Source organism: Crocodylus siamensis, chromosome 4, assembly GCF_052110815.1.
Source record: "Crocodylus siamensis isolate JL-2025a chromosome 4, ASM5211081v1, whole genome shotgun sequence".
NCBI classification, from domain to species: domain Eukaryota; kingdom Metazoa; phylum Chordata; order Crocodylia; family Crocodylidae; genus Crocodylus; species Crocodylus siamensis.
Window position 1 is genome coordinate 203,320,289 of NC_143398.1, and position 23,965 is coordinate 203,344,253.

Sequence of the window (23,965 nt, forward strand, 5' to 3'; positions counted from 1 at the left end):
TGCCTTTATATTCTTGCTTTTAGATCGATGTGTTGAACAAGCACTTGTTTTTGACCTCAAAACCAATGATCTACTTGGTTAACCTCTCTGAAAAATGCTACATTAGAAAGAAAAATAAATGGTGAGTTTACTCTGGTTAAATGTATAAATTCACCTTTTGTGTTTCACATTTCTGAAAGGTGCATAATTCCTCGATATTATAATACTAAAGGTTTTTCTTGTTTTGATTAATATAAATTAATATTACTTTTATATTTGTAATTTTTCCATTAGAATCCTGTTTACGTACAATGGAGTTAGTTTCTAATGAATTTACAGAAAAGAAGCAAATCCTAATTTTCCTCCTGGAATTTTAGAGAGACTTGATACGCGTTAGGAAAATAAATATTTAAAAATGGTTACGAACCATTACTTTTATTTAAAACTTTTTTTTTTTCAAATGTCACTTAAATAATGATGCTTAAAAACTTTTTCATTTGTTTATATGCTGAAAAGTAATTTGCATTGAGGCACAAATACTTTGAAGTGTGACTTTAAATTTATGTTGAACATTTCAACAATATGCTTCCCATTTGCATGTGAGTGCCAGCATTGCTTGCCACTGTCCGTATTTGTGTACACATGCACATCCATACATGCATATACACACAAAAAAAGACATTTTACAATTTGATTTTTAGTGTGTAGGCCTACTTTGACCACCCTTACTCTTACAAGTTGTCATTTTTCATACAGGTAGTATTTTTTTCTTGCATGTGCAGTTTTTACTTAAGTATTCTTATTAATGTCAATATTATGATTCAGATGCATGATGATTGTGAAAACTGCCTATCAGACATTCATTGAACTGGATGAAGATCCAATTGGTGGCGACATGTTGGGGATCCATTTTGGGAAAACACACCAGATAATCTTATTATAAGAAACTACAGATGAGATAGTTTGGGGAGGAGGGACAGACTTAAATAGAATGCTGTAAAGGTTAATTTTAATATCTTTGTGTTTAAAATTGACAACAAATTTCTTACTTGTATGTGTGTATCACTTTATTTGTGAGATTTTGAACTTCTGGCATACATATGTGTACTTGTGAACAGATATGCATTTAGTCATCCAAACCAATCAGAAGTATCCAATGCAGAATATCTGAATTCGCCTAAAATATGCCCTCTGTTTCTCCCTGTACTTCATTAAGTACTTAGATGCACATGGTTTCAATTTTCCATTAAAAATTCTCATTTCCATATGATATCAAAGAGTGAGAAGGCTTTAAACTGAAAAATAAACATTCATAGACTGGAAGCCAAAACAATAATTAATGTCAGATGGTTAACTCCAATAAATCATTAGAATAAATTCTGTGAAATTACTGCAACTAAAACTGTCCTGTTGCTACTTCAAGACATTTTGTATTTTTGTTTTTAAAAAAAAGAAAAACCAAAACCAAAAAGTTAGATTTAACCTTTAAATGGCAATAATTTGGAAAATACATTTTTTTAATGTGGAAAATTTATAGGAACCAAGACACCTTTTTCTTTTTCTTTTTCCTATTGTAAGTCAGATTCTGTTGTTTTGAGGAAGTTCTTTCTTGGCAGAACATTTTGTAAATACACAATTCATTAAATTCTTAGAGTCAAAAAGGAATTCTTTAAAAAAAAAAAAAGTATCACCTGACTTTAATGCAGTAAACACTACCATCCTGATTGAAGTGCACATGTCAAAGTTTCCTGAGGGTTGTTATAACTCTACAGGCACCAGAGTTATGTGAAAATGGATGAGTCAGTTTCCTTGTCCAAAAGGGAACCTCACACCTGTATTTGGATGATTACAGGTAGAGCTTACTAGCTCTAATTGTACAGTAAATACCATTTCCCAGACCCTAATAGTAGACAGACTACTTAGGAGACGCCAGTCTGTGATTTAGCTGTCGCCAGTCACCCCCTGTTTTTGTGAGACCAGTTGTGGTGATGATACGGTTATAGCCAATAGAAAACAAACCTTTGTGTAATTTACAATTTTTAATTTGTAAAAATCTAGATGTTTAAATTGGGAAGTCATATAATAAAATGATTTAACTATTTATATGCACAACTAATGATTTAGATTTTTTTAAAAATCCACATCTCATGGATGTTAGTGTAATTGTAGCTGAAAGATCAAAGCCTGGGTAGCTGAGTGATGTTCCAGAAGAGAATTTACCACATAGCCATTTTCAGTACAGTTTCTGCCTCCTGCTGTTCCTATTTTCCCTCAAGCTAGCCATTGACTACCCCCTGTGCATCCCTGCTCGTAAAAAATGATTGAGGAAGTATTTGTCATGTATTTATGAGTGGGAAACATTGTGTGATAGGGAATGGCATCTACTGGAGCCAGAAAGATTGCCGTTTTCCTTCATTCAGCCACTCTGCTACAGCTTTAAATCCTCTGTTTATGCAACGTAGCTTTTGTATTAAAGTACAGAATAAATTTTTACTATGGAGGATGCTAACGGTAGGCTTTCATCATTTGTGGCAGTACAAACAGATACAAATGATTAGACTATATTTTACTGCTAGATGCCTTTTAATTTGTGATTATTTTAGGTTCGTGTTCTTAATCAAAGCTGCATTTTGGTTAGTTGTTCAATGAGCAAAAGTTTCTTATTGAGTTTAATTCGTGATATTGTTTTAACAGTTGAGGTTAATGCAGGAAATACTCAGTAGTAAATGTTTTCATTGGTCTTTTACAACTAGAAAAGTATTTAAAGCATCAGCAAAGAGGAGGAGAGGTTTTTGATTGTGGGTACAAGAGGAAAACTAAAATTGTCTTTGTTTTACTGGGTCACCCTTTCAGAATTAATGAACATTTTAATTGCTAGTTAAAACATACTTACATTTAAGTGGTAACATGTTATTTTTCAATCCTAAAAAAGAAGAAAACGCTGTGAAAGATAGGACTATTGTGTGCTTGAGTAGGTGTATTGACCTTTTGAAAGATGTAAAAACTGGAATGGCTCCAAGCAGCTACTTGCTGGTTTTAACAATGTTGAATTAGTCATTCAGCTGATTTATGATTAAGACCTAGCCCCTGAAGAGAAGCTGACATGGCAGCTGTGTTAGTTGCACTTGTGTTATGATCAGATGACAGTAATCATGATATTGTATAGGGGAATCCACTGAAACCATTCTTCTATTACATATTCTATTCTGTAAATGAATTGTCAAAGCATTCTATAGCTTTTTTATGACACTGTTAATTTTTAGGGACCTGCAAGATTAACATATTCTAAACATGAACTAGTTTTACTCATAACAACATATACATAATACAGCATATTAATTTCAGTTAAAACTGCCTACCTGAGCCCCAGTATACCAAGCAAACGTAGGACATCAAACTTGTCAAACCTTCACATGATTAAGGGTTTAAATTTCAGTCTTGGCTTTTTTGATGCTTTAAAAGGGTTACAACACAGCATCCAATTATGAAATATGTCAAACAAAATAATACAAGAATGTACTGTTGCATCTCTACAACTGCTGATTTTGATAGGTTCATATCACCCTCCCCCCTGCTAGACTCCTCCCCAACATGCACACTTAACACAGATAAACTATATGTATCAAAATTCTGCAAATTGGTCTTTGAATCCAAATTTGTTTTTTAGATGTAACTTTTTCAATATGAAGCTGTAATAGTGTTTAATGACTATTTGAAAGTGGTTTTTAAAGATGTATCAAATGGGAAATTAGGAATAGATTTAACACTATTTGGATTATTTTGTAAAACTTTGTTTATGAACCTTAATATATTTGTGATAGAATTTCTGGCATTACCAGATATCTTTAATCCTGGTTTGAAAACACTTTACTTGTAAATGTTAACTAGTGGAAGAACAAACCACTTTTTTTCTTGCTATGTGCACATCATGTAATTTATAATAAAAATAAGTATAATGTGAAAATTATATTAATTGGTTTTAATGCTAAAATGAACAGTTATAACAATCAAGATTGACCTTCTGGATATCTCAGGCTGCAGATTAAACTACTGAAATTCTGTTATTTGTTTCCTATTGTCTCAACGTTTTTCAGTCAAGAAATAGAAAGTCTGCTCTGAGAAGAGAGATGTGGGAAGGAAAGCAGATGATTCAATAGATTGAGAATGAACTAAACTGTAACTCACTTCTTGGTGAGCAAGTCAAATTTGCCTAGGCCAGTGAAGAAAGAAAAGTGCATGCAGTGATGTCACAGGACAAGGAAGAGAGCAGAGTAAAAACACTTACTTTTTATTTGTATTTTCTTTTCTATTTTGTTTTTAGCCTTATTTCAGTTTGAGCATGTGAAATAACAATAAATAGCCAGCTCTCTTCATGGTGCTTTTCATTCATAGAACTAAATATGCAAGAAGAAAAAATCCAAATGTTCTAGGGCCCCTAAAAAATCATAGTACATAAAACCTAGAAAAAGAGCAACAGCACAGCTGCCAACTTTTCCACAACAAGAAAAGATAGACAAAAAAACCCATAATCTTAGGCCCCTCTTATCTTCTTTTTGCCCCTATATATGTGCTTACTGATAGAAAGGGACCTTACAATATGCTCTGAAGCCTAACAAACATCCATCAATAACTTGTGTTTTATAGATAGAGGGGCTCTATTTTATGGATCTCTGTTCCAGCTGTGATTATAACACAGGAAAAGAAAGTTCTCTTTTGTTTAAATAGAGTAGGTCCCAAGCTAACTATGGCGTGTTGGATCAACACATACCCCTTAAATTTCACCTGAAAATCTGAAGGTAGTTATTACAAATCCCAAAGTGCAGGTTTCGTGTGATGAGGTTAACAAGAAAGGAGTTGAGTTCTGTACTAATGTCTTATTCTGAATTATTTCTGGTGTATCTTCAAGCACAGTACATTGAAGGTTTCTCATCTCAAGGTGGTATAGGTAAAGCAAGATAAATGAATGCACTCTTCGAAAGAACAGCATGTTCTTAAAAACCCTTTCCATGCAAAATTGTTGAAATCACAGTATAAAGTTTAAAAAGAGTCTGGTTTTGATTAGCTGCTATGTTTAATTTTTTGAGTAATTTAAGATATGCTGCTTTTTTCATAATTTTAGAAACTATTTTATTTTTTGAAATGTATGTTTTACCCCCTCACCGCAAACTCAGACTTTAAGCTATAGTGAGTATATACTAAGAAGATAAGGTGATTTAAATCATTAAAAGGACCTTCAAGTGCATATTTGTGCATATTTCACGCACATATACATACTTGTTGCAAAATATGTTTAAGATTGTAAAATGGGGTATTCAAGAAGAAATGTTGCGATTGAGGTTATCCACGCAATCTTAATTCAGCCCCATTATGTATATACATCATGATACAGTTTGAATTACATGTTTGCATACTATATTTTTTCCACAGGGCACCTGACTTTCACTGTGGCATGCTGAGTTGCATGTATAGTGTGCAACTATTAAACACTTTGTTGTCAAATGATCCTTATGCCTTATTTGCTACATATTATTCAGATTTTTCTCTGAAGTAAGAATTACTAATTTTCATCATGGAATTTTTTTTTATGATGTTCCTCACTGCAGGATCTGGGGTCCCCTTTGCAAATGCAGGTAAAGGTGCAATGGAATCTAACGTGATTCTCCACAGTTGTGCCTCTTGCTATGCCCCACGTACATGACAGGAGGCACACATGTGGGATCACCCATTAGATCCCATCACTGGTACAGATGCAGGCAAGACTGTGATCCTGGGCTTCCCCTGCACCAGCTCCCATGTCTGAGACCTTGCAGTGGGGTCAGTGTCATCAGCTGCAGGGCTCTCAGTGGGGGTGGCAGGGAGGTCCAAGCATTATCAGCTACAGGGCTCGCAAAGGTGGGACATTCTTCCTGCTGAGCCCTGCAGCCAACAAGGCTTGTAGCAGTGGCAGTGTTCCCAATGCTGGCCCCAGTGCGAGTTCTGTACCTTATGAGGCTTGCAGGTGGGGAGGGGAGCGGCATCATTCTCCCAGTTGCAGTCCCCACAGCTTACAAGGTTCACAGCGGGACAAAGCCAGGAGCACCACCACCACTGCAAGCCTCGTCAGTTGTGGGGCTGGCAGAGAGTGATGCATCTCCATGGCTGGGAACTCCCAGTCGATATGCTCCCAGCCACAGGGGAGCACTTGGCCACATTTTCAATTAGTGATGTGATTAGAACTAGTTGGAAAGTCATTAAACGTTTTTGATAGAATAACTTGTAACTTATTGTTTGTTTTATCATGTGATTAATTGGTTAAATGTGTAGCTGGGTCACAACTTAAGGCATGACTAACTGGTTAATTGTGCCTTAAGTGTAACATGTAGAGGGGGCCTGGATGTTTCACAAACACCAAATACTCTTTACGTATTTTGAAATGAGGGGGATGGTAGTCTTCCAGTTTAATGGAGTCAAAGCTAAGGGATAGACAGATTAAAATGAAAAATGTCCAGTAGTTTTATGTGCTCACTAAATATTGTGTAGGCTGCAGCATGGGTACAGCTTCCAGCTGGAGAGGATCTGCATTGGGGCTGGGCTTGGTGGGGAGAAGTGGGAGCAATGTGGAAGCAGCTTCCAGCTCCCCACCCCTGGTGCAGTTCCCTTCCAGCTGGAAGCTGTACTCTTACTGCAGCCAAGGAGCATGGACTAATGGAGCATGCACAGTTTCTGGCCAGAGCATACCTGTTCCAGGCTACTTCCATGCTGCTCCCTCTTCTTCTCCCCTCCCATCAGCCCCAGCATAGCTTTCTTTGGGCTAAAAGGCCAGCCATGGAGTGAGGGACTGGGAGAAGCAGCAATGGCACAGACGCAAGTAAACTTTCCCTGACACTGATGTGCCATGTAAGTGACTCAGCCTGTGGTTGGGAAATGGGTTGTCATGGCCAGTGGCTTAGAGAAAAGTTGCTAGCTCCTGTAGCAGGCAGTTATCCTATTTTGATCAGAAAGTGGATTCAAACATTTGTTTAGTTGGGGTGAGCAGAATCGTAGGTTCCACTGCCTGGCTCTCTTGTTTTTTTTTCGTTTGGGGATAATCTAGAAAGAGCGTTTTTAATTCTATGAGCTGGGCATTGTATACTTTAACTGTATAAAGTTTAGTGCATCAGAGCTCTGCCCAGTATTCTTGAGTAGTGTAGAGACAAAGGTGGCTTTAGGTCACCTTTATGCATGTCTAAAATTGGGGGCTCTCAGGGACCTGCACAGTTCCCAGAGTGAGAGACAGTGATCTTGGGGATTCCCTAAATTACATTTCTTTGTATCTTGTTGGGTGCACAGCTACAGTGCTACCATATGGTGTTGGGAAACCTTGAGAAAAGAATTAAGTGTTGGCATAGAAAAACTGAGTGGAGCAGCCCTATGCAGTGGAGATTCCTTCATCCCATTTGGCTACTTTGGTCTGTTTTTAAGGTGATTGCACTGATAGAACAACAAAAGATCATTTTATCAGACATGACAGAGCTAGGGGCTCATGAGGGGCCTTTAATTTTCATAACAGATTTTGGGGTTTTTATCAGAGAATTTGTGATTTTCTCTCTTTTTTTTTTTTTTAATGAAGGAAAACCAGGATCCCTGCTGATAAGATTATCTTTTGGTTTCAGTGAGAGACTAACTGGTGTTTTGTTTGTTTTTAGGGGGAACAAGAGAACATGCCCATGTATTATATCACAGCATTACGTCCACTATTTGCAGATGTTGCTCATAATTTGTAGCTTTGTTGCTGTTGCCAGGTGTGATGAAACATGGTGGAGAAAATAGTCCCAGGAATAAGTGGCTGATACTTTTTACAAGATGTTGCTGCAGATGAACATGTCCTGTATCTCTGAGTATTTTTATCACCGGTTGGTACAGTAGTGGAGTGGTTAAGATACCTTGCTACAGCTGTAGGGCATGAGTGTAACCTTCCCAACAGATTTGCACCTAAAGCCACTTCCAGTTGACACAGTTATAAATAGGTTCTTAATTATTCAAGCTGGGGAGTTGAAGGCAGCTGGATGTAATGTTAGCCGCATCATTCCCTTATCTCCATAAGAGAATGATGTGGCTAACATTATATCCAGCTGCCTTCAACTCCCCAGCCTGAATAATCAAGCCTGCCCATATATGGAACCTCAGTATGTATCGCTCCCACAGAAACTGGTGTCTTAATCAAGCTAGCCATGTGGGCTGCTCAGGAGAACTTTCAGTCTGGTTTTTGTCTTCATTTTAAGGATGTAGAATTGAGATCTTGGGAAAGCCACTTGCATTTCTCTGCATCGCATGGGTATTGCACAAAACAGAAGTAGAATCTAGATTTCATTGGTTTGTGTGTTGTGAAAGTCAAAAGCCTATTTTTTTCTGTCTCTTTTTTTTTATTCACTAAATGCCACCCGACTTTTATATTAAGTGAGACAAGGATGCAATTAAATAACATGGGACCAGGGTTTAAACCAGTTCATTACATGACCTTGCTTTGTTCACAGTGTTGTTGTCTTCGGCAGTCCCTCTGTTCAGTTCTGCCACAGCTCATTGATGGGTCTTGAGGTGACTTAAGAGTCCAATCCTTGAGCCATCGATCTATCCACAGAAGTTGCAGGTCTTTCTGCAGGGGAGAGTAAGCTGCAGTCTGGGATTCCTCTCCTTTCCTTCTCTTCTCTCTTCTGTGCTTTCTTCTGCCATTTACCTTAAAATGGGCTGCCACTTCATAGAGGTTTCAGTGCTATTGGGGGTTGGTTGGCAGCCAGCTTCTCTCAGCTCTTGATGTTGGCATCCAATTTCTTAAGGTATGCCTCAGGCTGTTATTAAGCTAGGAGTATAGAACTTGTCTTGGGAGCTGAGAGTCTGGCATCCTCACATAATGTCGGGTCCAGTGAAGTTGGAGGTACACAATGTCTGTGTGAAGGAGTGAGAAAGAGCAAACAAAAGCCCTGAGGTGCCTTACATGCTAGGCAGGGGAGGTCAGGAGAAGAAAAGCAGCCAGCAGCAACAGACAGGGAAAGTGAAAGCAAGCAACGCGTACAGCATGGAGAGCCAGTGGGGCTGCAGCAGGAGACCAGAAGGGAAGAGAAGCAATCACCACTTCCAGAGCAGCATCTCGCTCCAGATTGGAGGAGGGAGGCTGCTCTGAGGTATTTCTGGCCCCAGAGAGGGGCAGAGGAGGGTCAATTCCCTGCAAGCCACAGAGGGAGGAGCATCTGAGCGTCCTGACAAGCAAGTGTTATGAAACTTGCTGAAGTAACGCTGTGGGTGTGACCCTGAGAAGGAGGCAAGCAGAGGCCAGCACACACAAGGCTTGTAATAATCCCTGGAGTGGGGTGACAGCTGAGGATCCAGGCGAAGAGGCCAGAAGAATTGCTGTTCCAGATTAGAGCCTTGCTGCACATGGAAGAGATCCCACTGGGGCTGTGAATACTCATGAGTAAGCTGGGGCAGACCTGTGCAGAGCAGTGACTAAACTAACTGATTTTATTGTTGTTGTTGTGATTAGGACATGAGAGCCTGACCCCAGGTAAGGGGACATGGACTGAGTCTGGCAAAGAGACTGAGAGCAGTCAGGTTTTTGCTTTCTCTTTTTTTTCTTTGGATATTTGAGCACAGGCCAAGGCCAGCCCTGGAAAGGTGTGCACCTAATCAAAGCTGACAGCTACCCTGGTGGCTGAGGGTGGAATAATAGACCAACAAGCAGTTTTAAGACCTGGCTGCAGAGAACTACAAATGCCATCTGGAGAGGCTAGGATGGGGTAAAGGGGAGGTTTAGAGCCCCACAGAAGAAAACGGAGATTGAGATCAGGCAGGATCACCTTGGGCATTGACTCCTAGCAATATAATATAAAAGTCGTGGCAGGTGAGAAAACATAAGACCAACTTCCTGGCAGACCAGGTGATCCATAGCCAAGGTCCACCTTGTCACCACCTGTAGGAAAATGAGCTTAGGCAGTGGCAACAACCCTACAACACCTACAGTTGTCACAGTCTGCTTGAGGATCACCAAGTCGATGCTGGTAACATTGGCTTCAGCAAGGTTGTTGGCATTTATGTGGTGATCCTTCCCATTTGATGTGCAAGGTATAGTATATGTGTGGTTGCTTTGATTGAAGTGCTGGCAGATGATTGCACAGTTGAGATCTGAGTCATTTTAAACCCAGGATCAAAAATCGTGCATCTAGCCATGCAATGGTAGGATACACGGTTTTGGGAACTCGGAATAAAATTCCTCAGATCCCAATGCATGATGGCGTTGGCTGCAGCAGGGGTCTTTGCATGTTCCCAAGTTCCAGATGCTGAGTGACTCCCCCCTCATGGGGTGATATAAAGCCCTGGATTGCAGAACAAGGAGTAGCCCCAGGTCTGGGACCCAGAGATGCCTCTGTGGAATTTGACAGGGAGCAACTCTGGGTCCCAGTTCAGAATCTGGGGCTGTCTCCTGCCTGATGCCAGCAGTCAGCTAATTGTTGGCAATGGCCGCCCTAGGTCTAGGACACATGCCAAACATTCAGTTTAAAGCTGGAAACAAACCAGCCACAAAGACATTCCACATGAAATTAAATGTGGACAGATTAAATGCATAAAAATCTTTGTGGTTGGTTTGCCATTTTATCCTGTCATAAATTCTGTGAATATGAGGCATTTCAGAATTTTCTTTGTGATTAATGTGTTAATTGCACAGTAAATTCAGTGTCTGCCAAGGGCCTGAGAAAGAGGGCTCTTAGACAGAAAAGCTTGTGATCATGTAATTTAAGACGATATGCATAAGCGATACAAATTGAGGTTCCATAGGCTGGCTTGATTTCTTAATTGTGACTGTTTGACTGGAAACTAACATTAATTTAATGTAGAAAACATAAAATAGACATTCCATCACTTGGAACCTTTCAGTCTTCTGCTTCTATTATCAGTAAAGTCTAAACCATAAACATTTAATAAGGTCCTCTATCTTTTGAGTTCACTGCATAGCGTGTTGTAGTTATGGTGTGGATGGTTCACTAGAGGTGGAAATTATGACTACTGTTTTGTTGTCTTATTCAGCTGTCTGCTAAAAGGGAGCCTCATGGCCTCTGCCAATTACATCAGCCAGTCCTTCCCATCAAGCATATGGAAAGCTCCTGGCTTCTTTACCAACCTACAGGACTCTGCATTGCCTTCGCTTCTGGAGAAGCAGTGCAGTTTTCTCTTCACCCTGACCATGGATTTTGCTACTTTTAAAAGCCGATACCTAACTTAGGAAGAACCCAGACACAAACTCAGCTACCCACAAGTTCCTGCTCGGTGACCTTAGTTTCTGTAATACCTTGGTTCCTGTAATTTAGCAGCTATCACATTTTGCCTCACAAAGGTTCTCAGTACAAAACCAGACAGAAACAGCTCCCTGCTCAGTGTCCTTCCTGGCAAGCCTGGCTTGTAGATAACACTAGAAATGCTGATGTGACAGGAATAGATTTTTGTTGTTATTGCTGGAGGGTTGGGGTGGGTTGGATTTCTGTAGTGTTACTTGGTGTGATAGAAGGTGTCTTAGGTGGGGTTTGCGTCAGGTGGCGTACTTTCCATCAGGTGCAGGGCCCCTCCCCTCAACTCACCTGCCACAACTTGGTGTATTGAATGACAGGGAGGGGTTCAGTGAAGATCGTTCTGGGGGACACTGGGGATGGTAATACTCACTGTCTGGTCATGATGTTCTTCAGGGCTCTGCCTCCCCTACACCCTGTCCACTTGCCAACTGGGTGGATGCCACTTGTGTGGTTTGACCGTGCTCAGTCAACCCTTTTTTTTTCTATGGAGATCAGTCTTGGCGTTGGTCTTGGTGGACTAGCCTGGCTGTCCTGATGGCTGGCGTCTCCGCCTTGGATACTCGTGAGCTGGGCTTCCATAGGTTGGCATACTCTTCGGCATCTCTGGACGGGACGTCTCTACTTTGCTCTTTGCCAGAAAAAAATTAGATCTGTGGAGAGGAGAGGGGGTGTGGGACTGCCTCCTCCATCCCAGCCTACTACAAGGGCTCAGCTCCCCCTGCTCTGGATGCCGGCACCGAGCCCCACAAGAGCCTCAGTGTACCTAGCATGCTCCATGCCGGCGTGCTTCCTCACTCACTTCCCCCTGGGTCCCAGTGGTGTTTTTAAATTTTCCCAGGTGGCTGTTCCAGCTGCCACGATTGGTTTGGCTTTTCCCCGCCTGGGGAACAGCTGATTAACCAGCCAGCATAACACCAGGTTGTGCAGCCATGGCTCCTGCTCTGGCTCTGGCTGTGCCCCTGGAGGTAAGTTTCTCTGGTGGGGAGGCTGCATGTATGGCTTGGGGCCTGCAGGGACTGCCCCCTCCCCTCCAGGAGCCTGTGGGGTTATCTTGCCACCACATTTGGACAGAAAGGACGAGGCTGGTAGTTGGGACAATAGAATGTGGGTGCCGACAACCTTCCTGCGGGGAAGGATGTGAGCAAGAAGTACACCCTCTTGGCAGTAGTGTAACTAGGGCAGAGGAAGCAGGGCATCAAGCATCAGGCCCAGGGTGCCAGCATCATCCTAAAATGGCATATCAGAATCATCCCTGCTGGGAGTCTTTGCCACAGCATGTGAAGCTCTGTGCTCTCTGTGGACAACCAAAGGAGCTGGTCAGTTCAGCAGTGTACCAAGTAGTGTATCTGGGGGCTGGGGTAGAGGTGAATGGGGTGAACAGGATGGTGCACTGCTCCTACCCCACCAGGAGCCTTTGCCAGAGCAGGCACAGCCTGGTAACTAATATGCATCTGGGGCAGAGAGAACAAATGGCACCACGATTGGCTCCAGGCAGCCTAGCCACAGGCCTGGAGCAGCAGCAGCAGTAGCCCAGGGAGGTAACTCTTTCTTTCCCCTAACCCATGCCCTCACTCCCCTGGTCTACAGTGGTCAGCAAACCTCCATTTCTCTCCCCCCCCAATCCTGGCTGCTCGCTACACTTTTGCCTGTCAGGATGTTGTAGAACTGAAGAATGCCTTCTGATGCTCTGCATAACTGGGCAGGTGTTACATGTAGCCCTTGAAATTGTTATGCTACTGAGAAATTGCTGTTGGAATGAGCTAACATTTCCAACATATTTTTTTCTGTGTTTTCCTGCTTTTTTCTTTTCACTAAAGGAAAGGTGCTAAAAGGTCTGTACTTCTGTATCTCTTAGTATAAAAGAAGTGCCTGTCTGTGGCTAAGAATGTCATTGATGGATAGACAGGTCTATGGTTGGGGTGTCAAACGTGGCTCACGGGCAGGATCTGGTCCACGAAGCTCTTAATTAGACTCGTGGTGATGCCCCTTTTGCTGTAGTGGAACTTCTCTGTGAGCAGTCCCCAGGATGTGCGCCACCCATGGCACTTGCTCAAGCAGGTCCTGGGTTGTGCTCAGGTGGGCATTCGGGGGGTGGGGTGGGGGGTGCTACCCATGTTAGATCAGGCATGCAGGTGGGGGGTGAGCAGTCCATGGGCCTGATCCAGCCTGTGGACCAGTCCACTGCCACTTAGCCTGCGGGGCAAATGAGTTGGACTCCCTTGGTCTAGGGATTTTATTCTGCTTAGTTTTTTCTTTGGTTCTTACCACTTTAAGTGCTGTCTAGCACTGAGCGCACTGAGTGACATGACTAACATCTGCTATCTATGATTCATTGTGTCTCATCCTTGCTGCACAATAAGAATTTTATGTGCAGTATAAATATTTTTGTTTTGGAAGTTTTCCTTTCCATATATGCTTTTGTATATGTTTGTTCTATACATTTTTTTAACTTTGGATATACGAGTCTTATATATATTCAGTTCACAGCACATGTTTAGTTGGCAGGCGTAGAAACTTTAGCAGTAAGCTTTGAATAAACTTACCTGAGCTTGGATCGATTAGCTCGAATTGAGGATTGTTTGTGAAGCTTTTATTGGATCAAATGTATAGAGCATAAAGTATGAGACACTAGGATAGAGGTCCTAGAGCTCTCAGAGAGCCAGCTGGAATATTTTTAGTATTGGTAATCCAGTTTTTCTCTCTTGTTCTTGGAAGAAATGGAATCATTTTTGCTAAATTTAATTTTTTTCTACCTGAGAGAGAGAACATGGAAAACTGTCAGGTCAAATGGATAAAATTGGGCTATTTTACATGCAGCTGACATCAAGATTATATAATGGCAAGTGTTATATAGCTTTAACTACCGACATTGCTGCCAGCTTCACTTAGAAATGACAAATAAAATTGTTTAAATATAAAACTTTATAATACTCAGTTTCTTTGACTTTGGTTTACTCCTAGTCTACTCCTCTTAACTAGAAGTAAACCAGGAAAAAACAGAATAGTTTGCAAACATATATATAGTCATTTAATATAAGGAAATTTACATAAACAGGGACTACAAAATAAGAGGGCAGGGGAATACCGTTTTTAGCTAAATATTTGCCTTTCTTATGGCGTAGGCAGTACATGGATTCATAGATTGCTAGGGGCTGGAAGGGACCTTACAGATCATCAGGTCCAGCTCTCCTGCTCTAAGCAGGAAGACAACTGGGGTTAGGTGACTCCACCAAGGTGACTGTCTAGTCTCCCCTTGAAAACCTCCAGGATAGGTGAATGCACCACCCCTGGAGGGAGTTTATTCCACGGTTTGGGCACCCTGACAGTGAAGGAGTTTTTCCTGCTATTAAGCCTGAAGCATCCTTCCAGGAGTTTGTATCCATTGGTCCTGGTCTTCCCCAGGGATGAAATTTCACTGGCAGTTTCAATTTGACACAGTTTCGACTAATTTTGAGCTTGAAACAGCGAAATCAAATTGAAATAAAGGGCCTTGAAACAGCCTCGAAACGAAATGAGGCTAGTTGAAAGGTTTCGAAAGTTTCAAAACATTTCAAGTTTCGAAGCAGCCAGGTGATATGAGGCTGGGGAGAACCAGGACTGCACTCCCAGTGGCTCCACAGCCCCATGTGTCTTAGCTAGGAGTGCAGCCCTGGCTCTCCTTACCTCTTGGCTGTGGGAAGCTAATCACAGCATAGGGGAAGGGAACTGAGCCTGATCGCTTAGTACTTAGTTCCCCTCCCCAGCTCTAGGTTTGGGCTGGGGAAGGCAACTCAGCCCAGCTGAGCTGAGTTATCCTCCCCAGCACTGTGGTCAGGCTGGGGAAGGGAACTGAGCCTGATTGCTCAGTTCCCCTCCCCGGTGCTAGGATTGGGCTGGGGAAAGAAACTCAGCCGGGTTCCTTTCCCCAGCCCAATTTGTAGCACTGGGGAGGGGAGCTCAGTTCAGCTGGGCTGAGTTCCTTTCCCCAGCTTGATCTAGCACTGGGGAAGGAAACTGAATGATCGGCCTCAGATCCCTTCCTCAGCTCCCCAGTCCCAAGCGGCAGCACCTGGCTTCCTTCTTTCATCTGGCAGGCAGATCGGGGGGCCTGCAGCCCCAGGAGGACTGGCACAGCCCCCGCAGCCCTTCTGGGGTTGCAGGCCCCCATCTGCCTGCCAGATGAGAGAGTCTGTTTCAAGCTTCCCCATTATAGCATATAGGTGAAACGTCGAAACAGGGTCACTGTTTTGACAAAGCGAAATGGAACGGCGGTTTCGAATCGAAATGAAATTCAAAACGAAACGCTGTTCTGTCAAAACCTCGAAACTCAAGTCAAAACGGAACGGTGCCATTTTGCACAGCCATAGTGAACCAAGCTCCTGATGCATTCCTCTGATATAGCAGTAAGCTGCTATTAAATCCCCTCTCAACCTTTTATTTTTTTAGGCTAAAGAGGCTCAGGTCCATCAGCCTTTCCTCATATGGCTTGCCTTGCAAGTCCCTGATCATATGGGTGGCTCTTTTTTGGACCCTCTCAAGTTTTTCCACATCCTTATTAAAGTGTGGTGCCTAGAACTGCACGCAGTACTCCAACTGTGGTCTCACCAGTGCTGAATACAGTGGGAGTATCACTTCCTTATTTTTACACAAGATGCATCTGTTGATGCATGCCAGTGTGTTTGCTGTGCTCTGACCACTGCCTCGCACTGACGGCTCATTCATGCGATGGTCAATCATTACTCCTAAGCCCCTTTTGGCCATGGTGCAAGTCAGGCTGTCACCACCAAGCCTGTATGTATGTTGAGGGTTGTTTGCCCCCAGATGGAGCACCTTACACTTCGATGTGTTAAACTTAATTTGGTTCTGGTCTGCCCAACTCTTGAGCCTGTAAAGGTTTACCTGTATTTGCAACCTATCTTCTGATGTGACCACACTGCCCCATAACTTGGTGTCATCCGTGAACTGGGGCAGTGAGCTTTTCACTCCCCCATCCAAATCACTGATAAAGTACATGAAAGAAAAGGTGTTTTGCATTAAATGTGTTAAAACCAATGCTTTAGAGTTTACCTTCTTGCTGCTTAGTGTGCAGAATTTTTCCAAATTTTGAAATATCCACAACTGTAGATAGCTAAAACTCTTTAGAAAATTTACCTCATCTTACAGTTCCTTGGCCAGATGTATGCTGTTTTATCCTTAACAGTAGTGGCACCCCCAACTTCCCTTTTCAGCCTGTTGTGTGGTAATATCAGGGTTTTGTTATCAGTTTCTAAGACTGAGTATAGCTTTCTGTTCTTCAGGACTGAGGTTGTAATGCAAGTGTTGTTGGTTTTTGGCAATCTGAGAGTTGGTACAGAGGCAGAAAGAAGGTCCAGAGTGGGGCTGCAACTGAGAGAGAACTTTTTGTCCCAGACATTTACAAACTTGTGATGGAGGACCCCACGGTACAATAACAGAATGCACTACATAAACTATTAAGACACTACCTCTAGAAGCACAAGAGAAGATTGATAGTTCTTCCTCCCCAGAGCCCAGGCTAGGCAACTGCTATCCAAGATCCACAAACCTGGCAACTCAGCATGTCCCATCATCTCTGGCACTGGCACCTTTATGGAGGGAGTTTCTGGCTATGTTGAACATACTATATTCCCATGCCACAGGAGCTGCCAGTTACTTGAAATACACAACTGATTTAAAAAAAAACTGTTGCACTGACAGGCTTCCAGCTACCACCATATTAGCCATCATGGATGTCATATCTCTACGCTAACATCTCCCATTAATGATGGCTTACCAGTCATAAAGAACATTATCCCTGACAAGAACATTGCTTCTTTTTCCATTTTACTTTCTTGTTTTGTCCTCACACAGACCTATTTCACTTTTGGAGCCTCCTTATTCCAACAAATGAATGGCTCTACCATGGGCACATGTATGGCTGTCCAATATGCCAATATATTTATGACAGACCTTGAAGTCTGTTTGCTCTGTAGCTGCCCTCTTGTCCCCCTGATATATCTAAGTTGTACGTCTTCATCATATGGACACATGGAGAGAAATCTATAGAGTAATTCTACCAAGATTTTAACAGCTTTCAGCTCTCCATCAGACTAACTCTGGAGTTCTCCACCCAGCAAATTCATTTCTTGGACACTGAAAGTTTGTAATGACTATACCATCCCCACATTGCATCAAAAACCAACTCCCAAATGTTGCAGCTGCCTCCATGTTAGCTCTCATCTTAAGCAACACTACTAGATCCATTGTCTACAAACAAGCTCTATATTACAGCTCTGATCTACTCTGATCCCACTGACTGAGATCTGGAGCATGGATTCCTAACTTAAAATACTAAAAACTAATACTAATAGACAGTCAAATCAACAGAACCAGACTCAGAGCCTGGTCTGACTTGCTACAATGCCAACTCTGAAACAAGGACAATGGAGTCGCTTTGGTGGTTACCTACAGGTCCTACCACCTGAACATTTTGGACTCATCATTAATGATCTCCAACCAATCCTGGAAAATGATGACCATCTAAGTGTAGTCGTGGTGGGCAAACTTGTCCTGTTTTACAGCCACACAACCTCAAATGGCAGAAGTAGAACCAGGAATAGTTTCATCAGCTGAGCTGTGGTGCTCTATAGAATGTGTTAAATCTGTGAGATTCACCATCCTATCTAACCACTAGGGAACATTTGTTATAAAGATGAAAGAACTGAAGGCTCCTGAATTCCAACATTCGGCTGTCTAGGAAATTGCCCACTGGCATAGTGTTTGTCACATTTAGACCATATCATGGAAAACAGTTACTTGTTTAGTGTGAATAGAACTGGGTTGGAAGTCACACCCCGCTGGACAGGCCTGCAAAGATCCTCCATTGTACATGATGGAATTTACTTTTCACTCTCTAAAAAAAAAAATGAAGCATAAAGAAAATATCCCTGTGGCTTTTTAGTGGTAAAAATATTATAATCTCTTAATTATGGCACAGTGCACAACAAAGTACAGGTGTTCACCCATTTTTATTTCTTGGATCACACACTGGCAAGTTTGAAAATTAAGAGGTATGCTTATAAATGACTGTGATTGTGAAGGAGTTTATTTTCATTTGCTATTAGGAATGCTAACAAGAATTTATTATAGATGGCAAAATAAAAAATACCTTGCCTAGTCACTGTATTTTCTTGCATATATATGTCTGGAAATTTAATACATACTTTCATTTTGAAAGACAGAATGAAGGAAAAAAGATGTTTCCATGTAGTAAGCAACTAAGTATCAGCAGCTAGGGAGCAGAGTCTAACTGTTGTTCTGCTCTCGGTGAGTCATGTGCAGGTTTTAATTTCACTTTTGCCTTTAATGGACAGAAACTGCTCTTCTGTTTGTCACATAATTTCCAGCACATTTTTCACATACAATTTCCAATAGTTGCTTTTTTGAGTAGGGAAGTGCAGGTTACATGCAAAAAAAAAACCATATAGAAGGCTCTGATGGCCAGGTTTGCCTTTTGGGTTAGGGACAGACATCAAAAAGCCTGAGCCTGAATTGATTCAAGCTTTGCAGGTTAGTCTGACCTGCCTAGGTTGAACCAGTTTTCAGCTGCACAGATGTTCTCAATGGACTGGGGAAATGCAGGTACATGCCTGCAATGGCTCAGGCTAAAAGCTGGGGGACACTAGAGTAGCTCTGCTTTCCCTCCCAAAGTGCTAAGCTTAGGGGGAGGGTGTGGCAAAATAAAAAATACCTTGCCTAGTCACTGTATTTTCTGGCATATATATGTCTGGAAATTTAATACATCCTGGCAGGATGCCCTGATTAGGGCGGGGTGTAAACCCCCAGCTTGCCTGTCCCATCCCAGGCTTTTCTCAGCTCTCTGCTGAAGGGGTGGGAGTATTGCCAGCCCTCAGCCCCAGGCTAGCACTCTGAGGCAAAGGGGGATGCATCTGTTTATGATACTGAGCTTTCCAATCTCCCTCTCTCTCCTTCATACTGTCTGCAAACCTGGCAGGTGAGGGAGTGATCAGGGGACTGATACCACAGTGTTTATCAGCCCTTCAACAAAACAGAAGCCTCTGTCATCAGTTCAAGCTCTTCCTTTTTCCAAAGAACGGCGGGACATAACCAGCTGACCTGCTGATTAGCTCCAAAAAGCCCTAAGTGGACACTGTTCTGTCTTCCTGTCCCAGTGAAATTGAAGACACATGCACACCAAGAGACACCTCTTGGCATTAGCTAGCATACCACATGCCTAGGGTCTGTGGGGCTGGGGTCCATGCTGTGGAAGATGAGAGGAGGGAATACCTGCTTGAGCAGCGAGGGGGCAGGAGGAAGCAGGGCCTGCTGTACCTGCAGTCTCCCCCAGAGCTCTGGGTAGGGAGCAGCAGCAGCCAGGCCAGTCCTGTTTTCTAGAGCAGAGAGCCCAGCCCAGCACCACAAAGCATCTGGGGTGCTGGGGGACTGTGATTTAACTTAAACCAGGAAGGGGTCTGGGACAGACGTTGCATAAACTGGTTTGATCCAAATCAGTTAAATCTGATATACTACATTCAGCCAGGTTTAGCTTAAACCAGTTTCAGCCATTTTGAACTTGTTTGTGTGCTCTGAACTTATGTTCTGTTACAGTTTTAAAACATTTTCTGATCACTTAAACTGGGTTATGTGTAATGTCTGTCCCTAGCCTTGAAGTACAGATTTCTAAATCTCTTTAATGCTGGCTTTATACTTTGTATAGGGTACTTTATACTTTTGGTATATTTCTGCTACTCTGAGATATTCAGTCCCTCTGAGTACAAGTTTTTGACCTCAAAGTAGATGCGTCAGCAATTGTAACAACTTTTTACTAGTGAATTAGGAAGGCCAGTAGAGCAATTCTGGTTCAAAAGTTTTCCCCAGGCTAAAGATGTGTTGATATTTTTCACTGTTCCAAAATGTTGAGACTCTTATTACTTCGTTGGAGACTTATGTAGAGACATTGACAAGGCACTGCTAACAATCTTGCTGTAATACTAACATTCTGAGTGATGTCCCAATTAGTAAGTAACTTTCCCCTGCTGATTTTATTGGTTCTGGTTGGCATGTCTGATTTGCAGAAAAGTTATTTATTTATTTATTTTTGTAACTAAGCTTATGAAAGACAGTTCAGAACATGTGTTACTTTGATGTAGTTCTTGCTGCCAGGTGTTCATCTGTCCATAGTGGGCCTATGGAATTCTGTCAGGTAGGGTTGTGTGAAATTTTGGCAACTATTTTGTTTTGGAGGTGTTTGGAAAATTTCAGAGTTTTGGAGACAAACTTGCCAGGAAACAGCTGTATGCTGCTGCCCTGCCACGTGACTCGGCTCCGCTGGGAGCAGAGATCCACGCCAGGGGTGTCCTTGCCACTGCTGCCCACCCCGCACTGCCTTGGTGACCTGCGGCTGCACGGGGCAGGCAGCAGTGGCGAGGAGACCCCAGGTGCAGATCTCTGCTTCGTGCGGAACCAGGTTGTACGGCAGGGCAGTGCTGGTCCCAGCCTTGTGACCTGGCCCTGCAGGTAGCAGAGATCTGTGCTGGGGTCTCCTCGCTGCCACTGCCCACACCGCGCAGGACCACATTGCTGGGCAGCATGGGGCGAGCAGCAGTGGCAAGGAGACCTCTGGTGCAGATCTCTGCTCCCTGCCGAGCCAAGTCACACAGCAGGGACCAGCAGGCTTGCTTGCCACTCTGTGCTGCTTCCCTGCCCCACTACCTGATGCAACAGGGAACAGAGATCTGCATGGGGGTCTCCTGGCCTGCATGAAGGGCAGCAGCCCTTCCCCAGACCTGCCACCCACGGCCCCATCCTGCTCCCTGCTGGGGCTCTGCAGCTCCCGGCCCTACAGCCCTGCTGGCTGGGTAGGGCTGCATGAAGTTTCCCTTGCAGCCTGTTCAAAACAGATTCAGAGTAAATTTGGCAGAGCCAAATCTCTGAAACAGATTTGGCTGAAACAAAACAGGACAATGATCCAAAACACCAAAGCGAATCGCTGTCCTCTAAAACGGCTGAATCCAAAACCAAATTGAAACACAGCCGTTTCACACAGCTCTACTGTTGGGCCGTGGACTGGCCTTATGTTTAAAAGTAATATACCTTTCCATGCTGCAAAAGTCAGTGTACAGCCATTCAAGCAGTTTGTTGCCAAAAAAATATATATATATGGTGGTTTCATAATAAAATATTAATTCTTTCCAACAGCAACTTCTCAGCAGCACAATAATTTCCAGTGCTGTATATATAATGGCTGTACAGTCATATGTACCTTATTCTAAAGAATGGAGATGCTGCTGTCCCTTCACATGGACACCAGAAAATCCTCAAATATCAGCAGCCATAATGAGTTAAAACATGGCATATTTGAAAAAGATTCAACTTTAACTGAGGGCTTGGAAAGGCATTAATTTGAAGTTCTAAGAATTTTCAGGGAATTTGCAGCAACACAAAAATGTAGCAGGAAACATGTATACAGCTGTTTAAGTGCACTTACAGTACCACACAGCAAGGCAAGAATATGTACTGTTGGTGCTCCACAACCAGAGGCCTAATTTGCAGTGATCCCAGTGTGCTTTGTAGGGGCCCCCATCTGCAGAGTGTCCCAAGAACAGGCATTGATTGGCTAGCCATCTAGGGAACTACACCTGCCAGGGACTTCTGCGCCCTCATGTTGGGAGTGCAGAGCCACAGAGCATCTGGTCAGTTTCCACTACCAAAGGTGCATCAATTTCATTTTTAGCTCACAGTGGATCCCTGACACCCTTCTGCCTTGAAGCTCACAATCCAGGGGTGTCAGACTGACTTGGGTTCCCGGGCTGGATCTGGATTGCAGGGTTCTTTGCAGGCTGAATCCAGTCCAGGCACTGGGGGTAGCCATGATAACCACCATGGCAGGGGTGAAGGATCTGAAGGTGGCAGTTGTAAGCCCTGAGGAGGTGAGGTGTCTGGAGTTGGGTCTGGTGGTGGCAGCAAGAGGGGTCTGGCAGCACCAGTGGGTCCAGGGGAGAGGTCTAGGGAAGGCAGCAGTGAGCCAAGCTCACCACAAATGGCCACAGCCAGCAGAACTACAAGGTCTTAAATTCTGTGGCAAGCCATGTCCCACAACTTCTAGTGGCTGGCTGGAGCCCGGTGAGCTAGATAAAGTGGTTCTGCAGGCCAAATAAAGTGGCTCTGTGGGCTCCATGTTTGACAGCCATACTTTTAAAGCTAAAAGGAAACATCAATCAATCCAGAATGTTGTATCCCATGAACAGAAACGTAATTTATAGGCAAGGAAATTCCTTTATCCATTTGAATATAAAGTGTTGTGGCCTTGGCATGCATTTTTTTTTTTCAGGTTTATCTTTTCACTTAAGTAAGCCCTTGTTCTGCTGTTGACAGCCATAGCTTTCAGGTGCCTAGTTCCTTTTAAATCTTTACATACATGATATGATTTTATTATTAGCTTTTACTTTTCAACAGGATTTTACAGATCAGTTTTCTTGTACAGATATGATGATGTTTCATTTTACCTATGATTTTTTTTAACAAGTATAACTTTAAGGAAAGAACATAACTATTTTTATGCTTTTATATAACATAGAGCCTTCATTTTAAATTATTTTATGTTAGAGTTTGATCTTAAACAATATAACCTTGAGATTCACTGTTACAAACGTTTAGTGAATACAGATTTGATGTTAGCATTTTTCAAAAAGAATAAAATAGATTATTCCTGTTATATAAATTGGAGAAGGCACCTTTAAAGTTCAGTCTTTTACAGCATGGGTGCTAGATTAAGAATGTTTTGTTTTATATCCTTAACAATATTATTAATACTTTTATTACATATAGCCATTTAAATGTCTAGGGTCCCAAAGGTAATGTTTGACATTTTTTCCCTCTTCTGGCTAGTTTTTAAAAGGGTTTTTTTCAGTCTAAAGTCATGTTTTAGAGAGATCCATTTCCAATTGTACGTGCATTCATTGGGTCTTTTGTTTTTTTGTAATTTTTAGGAGGAGGGTCTTTTTGAGGGTTTTTTTCTTTGTTTTTGATGCAGCTTAACTTGGGCAATAGAAATGGATTAATCAATAACACTTTCTGGAATCAGCCTCGTGTTATACAATAAAATGTTGCTGGAGTTTTGAGACAGTGTATTTAAACCCAAATATATATATAATTATTTTGAAAAAAAAAGAGGGGCCAAACCATATGACAGTCCCTTAGCATGTATTCAGTATCATTGTCTCTAAAAATCATGCTTGTGTTTATTAAGTAAGATCTTTGTATCCCAGGAAATTCATTAAGATTTCTTTAAATTATTTAAAAATAACTTTTCTGTGTGATAAATGTTTGTCTTTGGCTCCCTCTATCAGTCTGTCTCTATTTGTCTTTTTGAATTACTGATTTTCCACAACTCACTCATCAAACAGATTGGAGTCAGTTGAAAAAGCCTGTATATATGGACATTCCGTATCACAGTTTTATAAAATAAATAAAAATGTGCTATTAAAAGTCATGCAAGATAGTGGTGTAGGGAATCTATTTAAAGAATATAAAAAAGTTAATAACGTGTACAGTATCTCTGGTATTTTTTATTATTTTATTTTGATCAAAAATCTGTTCTTTTACCTTGGATATTATTAGGGCTCCCATCTCATTTAAGTGCTGGAAAATATATTAAATGGAAACATGTTTTTAATTACATATCTTGCAGCAGCATA

General features: G+C 42.2%; 1 protein-coding gene across 2 annotated transcripts in view; it reads left to right on the plus strand.

Annotated features, from left to right (window-relative positions):
• The window catches only part of OLA1 (Obg like ATPase 1), a 176,762-nt gene that overhangs the window by 113,745 nt on the left and 39,052 nt on the right, over positions 1-23,965 (plus strand). For both annotated transcript variants that reach the window (XM_090045451.1, XM_090045450.1), the window contains exon 7: positions 24-121. In XM_090045451.1, coding sequence (XP_089901577.1) covers positions 24-121 — 98 coding nt within the window. The remainder of the gene's footprint in view (positions 1-23; positions 122-23,965) is intronic.